Genomic DNA, 15,662 nt, shown 5'->3' on the forward strand with positions numbered 1-15,662 from the left:
GGAGGTACGAAGATAAGTTCATCTTTTTTTTAAAATTTAACTTTATTGGATTATAGTTGACTTACAATGTAGTATTAGTTTTAGCAAAGTGAATAAGTCATGCACATAAATATATCCATTCTTTTTTTCCATATTGCATTTTCCTCTGCAATACAATAAGTTATTGAATAGATTTTCCTGTGCAATACGATAGGTTCTTGTTAATCATCTGTTTTGTACAGTAGTGTATATATGTTATTCCCGCCCTCTCAATTCTTCCCTCCCCCAACAACCTCACCAATACTAACTGTAAGTTTAGTTTTGAAATCTATGAGTTTTTCCCTGCTTTTTTTTTTTTTTTTGTCTTTTTAGGGCCGCACTTGTGTCATACAGAGGTTCCCAGGCTAGGGGTCAAACTGGAGCTAAATAGCTGCCGGCCTACATCACAGCCACAGTAACCAGATCTGAGCTGCATCTTCTCTCTACATCACAGCTCATGGCAATGCCAGATCCTTAACCCACTGAGCGAGACCAGGGATTGAACCTGTGTCCTCATGGATACTAGTCGGGTTCATTAACCACTGAGCCATGATGGGAATGCCAAATTTTTTTTTTCTGTTTTTTAAGGAAGTTCTTTTGTATTGCTTTTATTAGATTCCACATATAAGTGATATCATGGGACATTTGTCTTTCTCTGCCTGATTTATTTCACTCAGTATGATAATCTCTGTCAATCCATGTTGCTGCAAATGGCATTATTTCTTTCATTATTTATTATGACTATGTAATATTCCACTATATATATGTATCACATCTTCTTTATTCATTCCTCTTTTGGTGGACATTGAGGTTGCTTCATATCTTGGCTATTGTAAATAGTGCTGTAGTGAACATTGTGGTGCATGTAACTTTTTGAGTTGGTTTTCTATGGCTATATGCCCAGGAGTGGGGTTACTGGATCATATGGCAGTTCTATACTTAGAAGTACCTATGGGCCAGCAAAGACAACAGATCTAATAGATGATTGTGTAGATGGATTGGGGGTTTATGAGAGAGATCTGACTGTAGATGTATATATGGGAGTCACAGATCTATAGATTATTGCTAAATAATGAAAATAAAGAAGATTGCTTAGAGAAAGCATCCAGAGTGATTTCTGTCAAACATCAACATGGGAGACATAGCAGAGTCTCCATAAAGGAAACTGCAAGTCATGAACAAAGAAGTAGAAAGAAAACTGGGAATCTGCCATTCCAAGGAAGAGAAGGCAACAAGAATTTCAAGACACATTAGTCAGCAATAACAATGCCAAATAGATCAAAGAGGATAAAGAGTGGAAATTATCTATCGGCTTCAGTCTTAAGATCTGGGTTGAGAATATTTCAAAGATATGCTAAAAAGCAGATTTCTATGGATTAATGAGATAAAATTAGAGACAGCAAGGATGGACCATTTTTCTTTTCTTTTCTTTTTTTTTTTTTTTTTGAAAAGTTTGGTCATGAAAAACAAGTCATCCTTCTCGTGCTTTCTAAGTTCAAATGAAATAAATGTGGTCTTTTCCTCCTGGCAAGGCTTTAGACATCTGAAGAGAGTGATCAGAGTACATCACATTTGCTCTTTTCTCGGCTCAGTTTCTCCAGTTCCCTCTGCTGTTCCTCCTGTGACACAGTTTGTGGTCCCTCACCATGTAAATGATAACTTCTCTAGAAAAGAGGAAGGTCATCTCCCAGAATATGGGTCCAAATGACCAGTCTGATAATGGAAAAAGAAGAATTTGAAGAAGATCTGTTGATAACGTGTAATGTTTCTTTCTGAATTTGCTTAAACAGTTCGCTGTATGTTGGATATATATCCTGTGCCCTGACATAAGAAAGTGATGATTTATGTGGGTTTTAGAGCAATGTTTTCAGGACAGCTCCACAGAGCCTGGCTTTATGGGGACAGGAGAGAGTGGACCTCAGACTCCTGAAGAAAGGTGTCACCAATCAAGTTCCTCCTGCTTCACAGGCCAGCAAATCCTTCCTAAGAATTAAAGGCAATGAAGACAGGAAAGAGGAGCCTGAAACCCTAGTACTTCCTCTAACTTGCTTTGGAAGCATCTGGTTTCTTATTTGTAAGATGAGGGTGTTGAATTAGATGATATCTAAACTGTCTGGCAACCTCTCAGATTCCATCATGTGAAACCAATTGAATATTCACTTTGAGAAAATAATCCTGTCAGGGTGCCAGTAATATGGATTTCTTGACCTCTGTGTTGGTTCCATGGGTGTGTTTATTTTTATGATACTTTATTGATCTGCATATTTATGATTTTTGGAATGCATGCTCCACTGAAATAAAAATATTTGTAATAAAAAATGTCGTTAAAATAGTAAAGGCTGTAGTTTTTATTTGGGGTGTGGGGGACAGTTGTCAGCATTTAGGTGAATGTCTTTCCCTGAATTTCCTGAAAACGGTGCATGAGCTGTCACAGTTGGCCTAGCAGGAAACCCAGGCTTTGGGGTGACTTCCTTAAACAGAGCTCCCAGCCAGGAACATCTGGTTAAGGAATGTGGGCTGGTGCCCCTCCCTGACACCAGGATTAAAGAGGGGTAGGTAGTAATCCCTGGTAGAAAATCCACACACTCCCCTGGGATGTCCCAATAACTGAGAAAGAGGCTGGTTCTAATTTCTAAGCACTGTCACCATCCTGTTTCTGAATCAGAAGATTCAAAGTCAGGATCTTATTTACTTTGGAGAGATATAAAAAGGAGCTGCTGCCGGCTGAATTGTTGGCCTTGGTTGATTCTTTTTCTTTTTCTTTTCTTTCCTCCTTTTTTAAAAACTTAAAAAAAAACATATAGTTGATTTACAATGTTGCTTCAATTTTTGTTATACAGCAAAGTGACCCAATCACACACAGTTCCCTGTGTGTACAGTAGAACCCCATTGCCCATCCATTCCAAATGTAACAGTTTGATTTTTCTGTTTCTTTTTCACTTACATAGAAAAAAACAAAACAAAACTGGAGTGCTTATAAATCCCGGAAGTATATCATCAGGACCAACATCTTCATCCTGGTCAATTCCTGTATGCTTCTCTTTTCTGTCTTTGGAGGGTGTGGGAGGCTGGTGAGTTAGCCTTAATTATTCTCCTCTCCAGGAGGAGAATGCCACCACTTTCCTGTCCCTTCCCTGGCCTAGGCTCTTTATGGTCAGGCCATTTGCAAAGTAGACAGATACTTCTGCTACTGCCAGAGCTAAGTCACTACCCTTGATGTTCAGCTAAGTTGACTTTCTTCTACTTTTTCAGACACTCTTCCAGCCAGGTCTCCCCTGACTCACAAATCCTTGCAGAGGTTTATCTTAATGACTACCTCCAGAATTTATCTTGGTGGGGGAATTGCATTTGTTTTAGGCATGTTGAAAGGGAGAACTTGAGAGACCTGAATAGACAAGCATTTCGAATAATAACCACACACACAAAGCAGAAATGGTTACCCTGGAAAGTGAGAAGTCACAGATGAACAGGGCAAAGATGGAGTATATGCAGTGTGGCTCATCTCTCCACGAACGCTCTAAATCTTTAAGGAAGTTGTTAATCTCTTGAGGCTATCGTACTGAGCCCAGACTCTGTATCTGGGTTGATTATGCGGGACTTAGCCCAGCAAGGGTGGAGGTGTGACAGCAGAGAAGGGAATACAGAGGATGTATGGGGAGGATTTCAGGCTTTCATCTCATCAGAGAGCCTTGGCTTTGACCAAGTGTTACCAGTTCTTCAAGGGGTAGGGTTGGGGGTAGGCAGCTGACATTTACACGCCCACATTATATGCTATTCTTTGAACACCCCTCCTCCTCACACCTCACACCTTTACACCCTTTCTGGGAAATTCCTTGCCCATCCTCTAAAATGCAGTAAGCTCTGAGGCACTTTCCTCTATAGCTCTAACTTTCCACCCTCTCTATCCTCTTATTCCACTCACCCCTGTGTCTCTCATCTTCTGTTTCCATTGTGTTTTGTGCACATTCTTGTATTTGGGCTTTCTCATATAAATCTGCAGTTATCCACTTATGTTTTCATCATCTCCTCTAGACTATGAGCTTCTACTGATGAAAGACTGTGGCATGTGTTTCAATGTGTGTCTGTGTGTGTAAGTGCATGTGCACAGAAGATGTTTCCATTCATGCCCCACAAAGAGCTTCATTACTCAATGGGCATTTACTGAGCCTCATGGATGAGGTACTGGGTAATGTGCAAACAACAGTGGATCAGACATCAGACATGCCCTCATATCTCAGACCCAAGAGAGAAACAAGCAAGGCACCCATTCATCCATTTGAGAACTTGTTCTTAGCGCCTGCTCTGTACCATGCCCATGCCAAGTGCTGTCTCTGAAGATGGATGCAGCATAGTCCCTGCTCTGGAGTTGCTCGCAGCCCAGGAGTGAAGACAGGAGAATAAAATAAATGGCGTTTATAGAACAGCGTGACAAATGCTACAGAAGTCAGAAACTCCAGTGTCATTGTAACCTTGACAAGATGAGTGGTGGAAGTCTTCATGGAAATGTGCAAATTTCAAGGGATCTGTAATCTCACCAAAATCTGTAGTCACTATCCTACCTTAATCAATTATTTTCTCTATATTTTTGAGGGACTCCTCTAAAAATTAAGATTTTGTGTGAGAATCTTGGCAAACCTGTAGAATTTTCCCTTCTTAAATGCAAGAATAGTTATCTAGGCACTAGCATGTTTCTGGCCCTGGCCCTGGCCCTGGTCAGGTGTCCGCCATTCCGCTGTGGGGTCCCTAGCATCTGTGGTTATTGTGGGTATCCATTTGCATCAGAGGGAAGTCCAGGCTAAACATCCCAGAATGTCCATAATGGATGCCTGAATTCATGACTGCCATCACAATCCTCTTCTGACTCCAGAACATTTGGAACATTTTGAAGAGGAGTTGGGGGAATCCATATTAAGCAACTTTTTTATTTCTGGCTGCACTGCAGCCTATGGAAGATCACCGGCTAGGAATCAAATCCAAGCTGTAGCTGTGACTTATACCATAGCTGTAGCAACACTGGATCCTTAACTCACTGTGCCACTGTGCCACTGTGCCACTGTGCCACAGGAATCCCTGGAGCAACTTCTATGGGCTTATCTGGAGTATTATAGGCACTGGAGAAAAATTATTTAAATCTTGGGAGTGTTGAACCGGAAAGTCCTTCAACATATTTCCCCAAAATGAAAGCTTCAGAGGTCCAGAAACAGAGAAATAGATCTGTTTTGTTTGAAACGGGTTAGCCATTTGCCATCATAAAGTCTGGACCCTCATTTTATGGATGAGGAAACTGCCATGCAGAGAGGGAAAGGAATTGCCCAGGGTCACCCAGGGAGGGAGGGAGGGAGGGAGCGGGGCCCATATTTCTTTCTCCTGGTCCTGTATTCTCCCCTCATTCCCCCTCTGCCTGCTGAGGGAAAGCTCAAGGAGCAGAGCCAAGGGCCTTGCCTACAGAGGAGGAGCTGGGAGGGAAGAGATCCTCCATCAACTCCATTTCCCCCCCAGATACAGAGCAGCAGCCCTGCTGGCATGTTATCGCTAATGTACAAAATGTGAAATTGTGAAGAATTGTTTGCCAATTTTCTTATCTCAACTGGCACAGAGGAGGGCTCGTGGGAGAGTTTTCGAGGTGTTAGAGTATTTTTGTTTATCCACTGCACATCCCTCGGCTGTTCTCACAGAGACTCAGGAAAGGCTGCACACATAAATTCACATAAATTACCTTTATGAAATGTCAAAATTAAAAGCGGATTTTTATTTTGGGGCTGTGCCTCGAGGATGTTAACCCCTTCATATGAGTCGAGATGTCACCATCAGAAAAACAGTTGACATCTTTGAATGCAACCCAAGCCACAGAAACTACCACCCACACTTCCTCCCCAGCCCAGCACTCCCTCACCTGCATGTGGGAAGAAGTTCCTGTTAACAAACCACAGACTTTTCTAAGCTCCTGGTTGGCCCACAAATATTCCTCTAGATACTATATGTTTAATCTTGTGGTGGCTGTAACTTTATTTTTCATTGTCTTTAACATTTAAACAATTAACTAAACTGAGAGTTTAGGGGACACATAATCCATCTGAGCCTCAGGATCCTCATTTATAAAATGTGGAGGTTAGAATAGATGGGTGTGTTCTAACTAAGCAATCCATTTTTTCAAGGATCCAGTGAGGTAGTGATGAAGACACTCAAGTAACTATCAGTATTTCTAAAACTTTGTGGAAATCACAGATACCTGCAGTAGGGTGGCATAGGATTGAAAAATAAATCCCAGGGACACATAATGGAGAGCTTAGGAGACCCACGTGGAAAATGAAGAAAGCAAGGGAAAGAGCGGATGTGCAGGCTCTCTAGGAAGGCAGAGAGAGCAGGGAGATGAAGGATTCAGAGGAAAGGCAGTGCTGAGGAAATGGAGAGTACATAGCCCTACGAAGGGGTTCTCCATGAAACAGCCCTGAGTTTTATCAGCATCTCTATGTAATGGCAGTCTTGCTATCTTCATCAGAAACATGATGCTTTTTGTTATGTCTAAACTTCTTTATTAAATGCTTGTGTAAGGGGAAAAAAAATCTTCAAACACCCTCTTTCTTTTCCTCTGGCTGGGGTTGTGGCCACTGAGTGTTTGAAGTTGATTAGAATTTCCCAAGATAATTATTCATCTCCTTCTCTGGGAAACATATATTTATTGGAGGTTAACTATACTGGATTTCCCTTTGATTTTCAGAAAGCAAAAATTGTTATCTTAAGATTGTAGCGTTTGTCTATAGGACAGAAATTTTTCGGTACATGGTGGAACAGAATCTTCCAGGAAAGGTGTTACCGAGCTAGGTTCATTTTGTTTGACATGCAGCAAGTCAAAATGCTGATGCACCAAGGTTTGCAGCAAGAGAGGGTTTATTCGCGGGCAGCCAAGCAAGGAGAGGAGAGCGCTACGGGTCTCAGATCTGCTTCCCAGAAGGCAGGGGGCCCTGGGTATTTATAGGATAAAGAATAAAGAAGCAGGTTAGTCTGAGGTGTGGGGGCTGTGGAGAACATGAGGAAAGGAGGAAAAAAAGGTGCAGTAATTGATGTTCTGCACAAATGTAACTAGGCTACAGGCCTCTGAACGTTAAAAAATGGAGGCACTTTAGCACAATCCGAGGGTGGAGTCTTTGGTCCTCTGGCATCAAAAAGTCATGAAGCAGACACTGCACATGCCCAGATGGAGGGGAAGTGGTCCTATCCAGTCTCACCAGTACCTGGGTCAGCTCTAACTAGACACAATTGACTCCAAATTCCTGGAAAAGAGCTTGGGCAAACATCTTATTATTTAGGCTATGTGCAGCTCAGATGACATACAAGTCTTCATTAGTGAAGGTACAGGAAATGGTTTTGACTAATGATTACCTGTGCTTTTATAAGGAGATTGGAAAGTGCTGGAATAGGGGGATGTTTATAGCTCTGATGGTCTAGGATAGAGTCCCAGAATGGAGTATGAAACAGGAAACAGTACTGGTAGAGAGATTCAAGTCAGCACCACAATATAACTTCTGTGGATCTAGAACTCTTTTGCCTTTGCAGATGTTTCTACCATAATTATATCAATATTAAAATGCATATTTCTATAGCCATAAGTTGTTCAATATTTTATCTATCTATCTATCTATCTATCTATCTATCTATCTATCTATCTATCATCTATCTTTGTTTTTAGGAAAAATATAATAGATTTTGGGTACCCTGCAAGTTTTATTTTTTCAAATATGAGAAAAAAACATTTTCACCATAAAGTTTAATTTTTCTCTTCTGATTTTAAAATGCATTAAAACATTTCCCAAGCCCCTAAAAGTTTTGTGGATCCAGACACTGCCCCTCCTGTGCCTAAGGATAAGTCAGCCTGATGCCAGGTGAAGGAGGAAGCTTCCCCTGTGGTGCTGGGTGTGGGCTGCTGATGGGGGAAAAGCTGGGATGCAGCCCGGCTTCGTGCAAGCTGAATCCCAGAGCAAAGCAAGGCTGACTGGTGGCTGACATTTGGCAAAAGTGTCTTCACTTTACTGATATATACGTTTGGTAACTGCTTCTCTTCTTTTCTTCTAAATGTTCTGACTTGAATCAGTGAACTGGAGCCCCAGAGTCTGATTTCATGTTTTCATTCTATTTCGCTGTGACCTCAGGCGATTCTTTTACATCAGTGTTCCAAAATTTGCAAAATGAAGGAGTTGGACCTGACAGTAATTCTCTAGCTATCCTTTATGCCATATATGCTTCTGAAATATTCTTAGCAAAAGTCCCAGAGAGATAGATGAAAGCGGGTACCAAGCGAGGCAGGTATACATAGATCAGGATCCAGAAACAAGTTATTTACTCCAATATGATATTAGATTTAGCCCTGAATTTGGTGGTGGCTGAGACATACAGAATTCTTACCGTCTGACCAAAGGAAGGTAACACTTCTTTAGGCATTGTTGGAGGAGGTCATCTGGAAGACATGGTTGCAAGTTGACCAGCAAGTGGACTGGGCAATGGGAGATTCTTCACCCCCTGCCCTGTCCTTGCAATGTACTTTTCATCCAGAATCCCCCAGCTCGAGCCCTTTTGGAGGATGCAGGCTTGACAGCAATGTGGTGTTGAGGCCATCCGGATTGAAGATTTGATTGAACCCAGTTAAAACTTCTCTATAAACTTTAAATATTCTGGTGCGCAGGTGGGTGTGGAGATCTACTCACCTTGTGGCTGCACCCAAGACAAGCCTGGTATTTAAGTTCTCTTGCTTATTAACCCTGCCACCTACCAATCTGGAGTGGTCTGTCTCTTTCTTCCATCTCTTCTTGCTCTTTCTGCACAGGGGCTGATTTCAGATTTCACCTGGGAAGTTCCTAAGTTTGTGAACCAGTGCATTTATTCGTATATTTTATTTATTTATTTATTTATTTATTTATTTATTTATTATTACAATAGCAGCACGAACATGATTTAATTTTTTTGAAAGAGAAAAAATTCACTTATAATCCATCTACCTCGATAAATCGAAGTATTTCCTTTCTCATCTTCACCAATGTAAAAGTTATTCAGTTATTACCAGAAAAAAAGTCTTTGTTTTTTTGCTTTTTTGACCCAAGAAGATCCATTCTTTACTTCGTCCTGCAGTAGTGCTTGTACACATTATTTTAAATGTCTGCTCATTATCAACTGGGTAGCTTAGCAGTTCCTTGGCCATTGGGTATTTAGTTGGTTTCTAATTTCTTGTTATTGCCTAGAATATATAGTTAATATCGTAGGCTTTTCGAGGATAATTTTTATTACATGAATTCCCCAAAATGAGAAAATTAGGTAAAAAACATGGACATAATTACTTTATATGTCTTGGCCCTTTACTTCCTTTAGATATTGTACTGTTTTTCCTCAGTAGGGCATCACATGCCAAGATAAATGTACTGGACCATCTTAGGTAACAATCCTTTTCAATTCTAAATGGCTCCGGATGGGTCTGAAACAAGCATAATTTATCCAGGTACAAGTGTTTAGTATTTTGAGATATATTTAGTATTTTATATATATATATATATTTAGTATTTTATATATATATATATATATATATATATATATATATATATAGAGAGAGAGAGAGAGAGAGAGAGAGAGAAAGGGACTGGTTGAGCAAGGACAGAGGGCATGTTTGATTGAATTGGGAATAAACATTGTCTGGGCAGGTGGCGATGGGGACTGGCATGGGCTACTTGGTTGCCTGGCACTCCTCTATTATCCAGATGGTTGTTGAAGAAATTATGTTCATTGTCCTGACAAAGGTGTCCCCAGGAATGTAACAGAGCTGGAATCATTCTGGATTGAGGCATCTGGGCTCAACTTTCCACTCCTCACGGCTGTCAGAATTTAACTGGAGCTGAGAGTCTCCTTCTTTCCTGGACTTCAAAAGCTCAGTCTCAAAATGCTCCATTTCCCTTCCCCAAGAGTTTCCAGAGAAGACAGCCTGAGGGAGAGGAAGTAGTGCTAATTAAAGCCTCCCTCTGTTTTCCAGGCTCTGGAGCCTTTCACAGATGTCTGCTGTTAGGCTCCAGTTCACCAAATGCAGCAAATACAGAAGCAGGCTTTCCTTCCCTAAAGGCACAAACTTTCCTTCACAGGTTATGGGGAACTCTAGAAACACACTTCCTTCCAACAGCCACTGTAAAAGAGGTGGCAGACCTGCAAAAATAGAGCATTCCCCTGCTGGGGAGGACACAGTGCTTCAATTCTTTCTCTCTCTCTTTCACACACACACACACACACACACACACACAAACACACACACACTACACACTACACACACACACTACACACACACTCACTACACACACACTAAATTACTCCTGCTTCTCCATGCATGCCCTTGTATTCCTCACAAATTATCTGAACACTTGGCAAAGCTCTTCCTGTTTTAAGAGCTTGAAGCATGGTGGGCATATTGGACTCAAGCCGTGGTTGGGATTCCTTAGTGGGAGACTAGCTGCTGTCACTACTATCCAAGTGTGCCCTGTGAGGGAGGGCCCCACCAACTCTGGGATCCCCAGGGAGATGGAGATGAAATCATCTTCCTAGGAATGCTGGGAGAATCAGAGGAGACAACCTCAATGTAATCTGGCAGAGGGCTTTTCATTCATGAGTCCCCTAACCAGCTGTGTTTTCTCCTCCAGAAAGCTCCTCAGGGAGACTCTGTATATGTCCACATTTGCCCAAGACAATGCCAGTTTACTCCTGGCACAATTTTTTTTTTTTTTACTTTTTTAGGGCCACACTCATGGCACGTGGAATTTCCCAGGCTAGGGGTTGAATTGGAGCTACAGCTGCTGGCCTACACCACAGCAATAGCAACATGGGATCTGAGCTGTGTCTGTGACCTACACCACAGCTCAAGGCAATGCCGGATCCTTAACCCACTGAGCGAGGCCAGGGATTGAACCCACAATCTCATGGATACTAGTTAGATTCATTTCCATTGCGCCACAATGGGAACTCCCTGGCACAACTGTTAATACCACCCTTTTCATACTCAAAAGTGTCCAGGGTTAGGCAATAAATTACATGCTCCTACTATTTTTACCTCTCTTGAATACTCTAATTATCCCCAATTTCAATCATGTAAACTGTCTTTGGATAGGGGTTGTTTCTCACATTCTGGTGTTGCACAAAAACCAAGGAACTGGAATTTGTCTGATTAAGAACACTGAAGCTGCCCTGAGAATAAGATGGCAGTCATGTGATGATGCTGAATTGGAGCCTCCTACCTGGTGGCACTGGTAGTGTGCACACCTTAGCCACAACTACGTAGCCTCAGCTTGAAAATGGCCACTTGATTGAGGCCACTTTTACTAGGCCAGCATGTGCCTTCTATTTTGTTTTGGGTCACTTTATCTTTACAAAATGTAAATAAATCTATTGTGTTTCTATTTATTTTAAGTCAGATAGAGCTCTTGTAAGCATCCAGAGACTTAGAAAACAGAAAACAAAAATCACCTGTAACCCTATATACAGAGGTAATCATTGTTTTCTTTATTGAGGTATAGTTGATGAATGGTATTATGTTTCAGGTATGCAAAACAGTGATTTGCAATTTTTTTTTTTTTTTTTGTCTTTTTGTTGTTGTTGTTGTTGTTGCTATTTCTTGGGCCGCTCCTGCGGCATATGGAGATTCCCAGGCTAGGGGTTGAATCGGAGCTGTAGCCACCAGCCTACGCCAGAGCCACAGCAACGCGGGATCCGAGCCGCGTCTGCAACCTACACCACAGCTCACGGCAACGCCGGATCGTTAACCCACTGAGCAAGGGCAGGGATCGAACCCGCAACCTCATGGTTCCTAGTCGGATTTGTTAACCACTGCGCCACTACGGGAACTCCTGATTTGCAATTTTTAAAGGTTATATTCCATTTATGGTTATTACGGAATATTGGCTATATTCCTTATGTTTTATAATATATCCTTGCAGCATATTTATTCTATACATAGAAGTTTGTGCCTCTTAATCCCCTATCCCTATATTGCCCCTCGCTTCTTCCCTCTCCCCACTGGTAACCACTAGTTTGTCAGAGATAATCTTTGTTAATATTTTATCTTACTTTTTTCAGATTTTTTTCTAACCTCTGTCCTACCATATATATGCATACATATATAAGTTTAGGTATTATTTATTCCCTCCCTCCTCTCTTCTTCCCTCCCTTCCTCCCTCCATTCCTTCCTTCCTTCTATCCTTCTTTCTGAATTATTTTAAAAAAATGTTAGGGGTTCCTGTCTTGGCGCAGAGGAAACAAATCTGACTAGGAAGCAAGAGGTTGAGGGTTCGATCCTTGGCCTCACTCTGTGGGTTAAGAATCCAGCGTTGCTGTGAGCAGTGGTGTAGGTGCAGCAGACATGGCTCGGATCTGGTGTTGCTGTGGCAGTGGCATAAGCTGGCAGCTGTAGGTCTAATTAGACCCCTAGCCTGGGAACTTCCATATGCTGCTGGTGCAGCCCTAAAGAAAAAAAGCAAAAGTAAATAAATAAATAAATAAACATTTTAAAATGCTAATAACATCATTCATACTAATTTATAACATTTTTACATTAATAATATATTTTGGACATCATTCCATGGTGAAAAAAATATATATATATATATAAAATCATCTCATATTTATGATGATTACATGGCATTCACCCTTGGGTCTTATTTAGACAATCCCTTACTGATGAATACTTAGTTTCACTATATAGTTTTTGATATTAGATACAAGGTGGTGAGAGTGTCTAATGTTACTGTAATACAGAATGTTTTGCCATTAGATATAAAGTTATGTATTTTTTCTGCTATTAGAAACAATGTTGCAATGTACAACCTTCTATCTATGTGTCTTTGGGTATTTGTCTAAACTATTTTTTTCACATACATTTAAATTTTTCAATTTATTTTAATTAATTTTTATTGAACTATAATTGATGTACAATATTATATAAGTTACAGGTGTACAATATAGTGATTCACATTTTTTAAAGTTCATATTCCATTTATAGTTATACAATATTGGCTATATTCCCCATGTTGTACAATTTGTCCTTGAGGATACAGTTTTAGAATTGCAATTTTGCTGTTAAAAATATGCTCAGTTCTAAGTTCTTTTGTGCCCTATCACTACCCAAGAAGTATACAGAAAGATGCATTTTTATCACTTTTGATTCTTATATAAGCTTTTGCGCTGATAGGTTTTCACGCAAAAATGCTATGAAAACTTGAAGAGAAATTGTCTGATAATGATTTAATTCTGCTGTTCCCCGGTTCAGCTTCTTGTTCCCTGGGATTAAAGATGGGAGAAATGGAACTTTGCAGATTCCTTTTAACTGTCTGGAGCATCTCTGCTTCTTTTTCCTGGTAAATGTCCCCAGAGGATTGTGGAGTCTGTGTTAGTGAACTGCAGCCATTAGTACCTCTGTTTAATTTATATGTGGTGGGTTTGTCAGTTTCAGGAATATCATTTGTTCATTGTCAACTGTTTTGCCATACCTAGGACACAGGTGCTTTTTTTTTTTTTTTTTTCTGATGAGAAGATTGTTTCTTCCTTTGTTTCAGGCTGAAGAAATGTCAACAATTGGGAGTTTTGAAGGATTCCAGCCTGTGTCTCTGAAACAAGAGGGAGATGATCAAGCCTTTGAGACTGATCACCTGTCTGCAAAGGAGGAGGACCCAGACACGCTCTCAGGTCCAAGGCAGATATCCAGGTTGCCAAGCATGACTGAATCATCACTCTGCCCCAATCCTTATCACCGGCCTTATAGCTCAAGGAAGTACTTCGTTACGTGGGTAAAATTATAAAATCATTCGTATTCTTAAATACTACATCAGACTTCTCCTTAAAATCCTAATATCCTTCCATGTACCACACGTTACAACAACTATTTTCACATTTGTTAGCTCATGTAATAGTCACAATAACTTATCTCCATGTTATAGGTGAAGGATCTGAATTTCAGAGAAGGGTCTAACATTTTTAGTGTTCATTAGATTTAATATTATTTTTTTATTAGAGTATAATTGATTTACAGCATTGTGTCAATTTCTGCTATAGAGCATAGTGACCCATCTATCTATCTATCTATACATACATATTCCATAGATGGATGGGTGTGTGAGAAGCAGGTCCTCCAGTCTCCATGGGTCTTTGACTCCTTAGTCCTGTAATCCTCCTAAACTTGATCTTAGTGTTCTATGAAGAGAGAATCAGACTAGCTAGAATATAAAGCTATGATCCCACAGTGGGTACTTGTTTTACGTTTGAAAAAGACATGGATGATACAGTGGAAAGGGTTGCTGAGAATGAGCCAAACCTCAAGGGTCTAGGTGGGCATGCTTGTATTATAGAGTGCGGGCAGGCACTTTACCCCAAGCCTGTAGCTGTAGTCTGGAGCTGAGCTTCTTCCCTATGAAGATGGACAGATGTGTGATGAGGATGGGGTGTGTATATCTAGATGTTAAAAATATTTTGAACTTCTCATATTTGGACCAAGCAGAAAGTGCTTCCTTGGTTTCTAGAAACTTCTCTGTCTTGAACTCTCCTTACTACTTACAGATCTCCTTTCTGACCCTTCAACTTTCTTGTCAATGTAGTAGCAGTGAGCTCATAGGCAACAATCAGTTGGGGGCAAAATTGCAGACCATGCACTGTGGCAACAGAAACCACCTGATTTTTCAAGTATTGAACATTGAACATCTCTTTGTTGAAGTTTGTCTTTCAACCTAATCTCCTGAGTAAGTGGTGGCCAAGAGTTTGAGTCTATTGACAATGCTTTAACTAATAAAGCCTGATGCATTAGCTTTTAAAATATATCTTCCATTAAGATACATTTTTAACTAAAGAGACTCAATGTGTGTGTATGTTTTGAAGGTATATACCCATATTAACTATATTCAGTGATGTAGGTACAAAGAGCTTTGGTAATTCTAAACTATGTGTGTATGTGTTTGTGTGTTTTTGCATGTGTAGAGCAAATGTCTTGCTTTCCAAAGTGTATAAACTTCATTGAATATGCAAAGTTAAGTTGTAAGATACAGCTGTGAAGGAAATAAAAGCATCCTCTGAAGTGTCCTTATCTTTGATAGTGATGGTGTATCTGTGAGGATTTGATGAGAGATGAACAGTGATGAGTGATACAGAATAAGGGATTTATCACTGGAAGCTGGTGCAACTGACAGTTGCCTGAGAAGTTTGTATGAAGCCATTGTCTTTGCATCTGATGATGGGTCCGAAGTGGCTAGAGGTCAACCGATTGGCCTATAGCCAACAGGGAAGTAGGAATAGGGAATAGGGGAAAAACGGAATCTGCATGGACAGACTAGAATTCCTTATGCTTGAGTGGCACTTATGAAGGAAAAATGGAACATGGTCCCTCTCCCACCAAGTCTGAACTTGCAAGTGTGAGTCTTTTGGAGAAGGTGGTGCTCTTCTCCATTGAGCTGCACTTACCCCACCTGGGGGAAGGAGGATCTGAGGGAGGAAGTCTGACTGTAACACAAGCAGCTATAGGTCCAGGGGCTGCCCTCATCTCCATGCCAACAAGTGAATCAGGAGATCGGCAGCTATGAACCTGAGCTATGTCAGGCCTTTTGGCCTGCCCTGATCTCCAGCAAGGAACATGACTGATGTTTCAT

The 15,662-nt window shown here is 40.7% G+C and overlaps 1 protein-coding gene across 5 annotated transcripts in view; it reads left to right on the top strand.

Annotated features, from left to right (window-relative positions):
* TPRG1 (tumor protein p63 regulated 1) overlaps positions 1 to 15,662 on the top strand; it is a 330,716-nt gene that overhangs the window by 212,227 nt on the left and 102,827 nt on the right. For all 5 annotated transcript variants that reach the window (XM_013982282.2, XM_013982280.2, XM_013982278.2 and 2 more), the window contains one exon: positions 13,587 to 13,817. In XM_013982282.2, coding sequence (XP_013837736.1) covers positions 13,596 to 13,817 — 222 coding nt within the window. In that variant the 5' untranslated portion in view covers positions 13,587 to 13,595. The remainder of the gene's footprint in view (positions 1 to 13,586; positions 13,818 to 15,662) is intronic.

The sequence above is a fragment of the Sus scrofa genome, chromosome 13 (assembly GCF_000003025.6).
Source record: "Sus scrofa isolate TJ Tabasco breed Duroc chromosome 13, Sscrofa11.1, whole genome shotgun sequence".
Lineage (NCBI taxonomy): Eukaryota > Metazoa > Chordata > Mammalia > Artiodactyla > Suidae > Sus > Sus scrofa.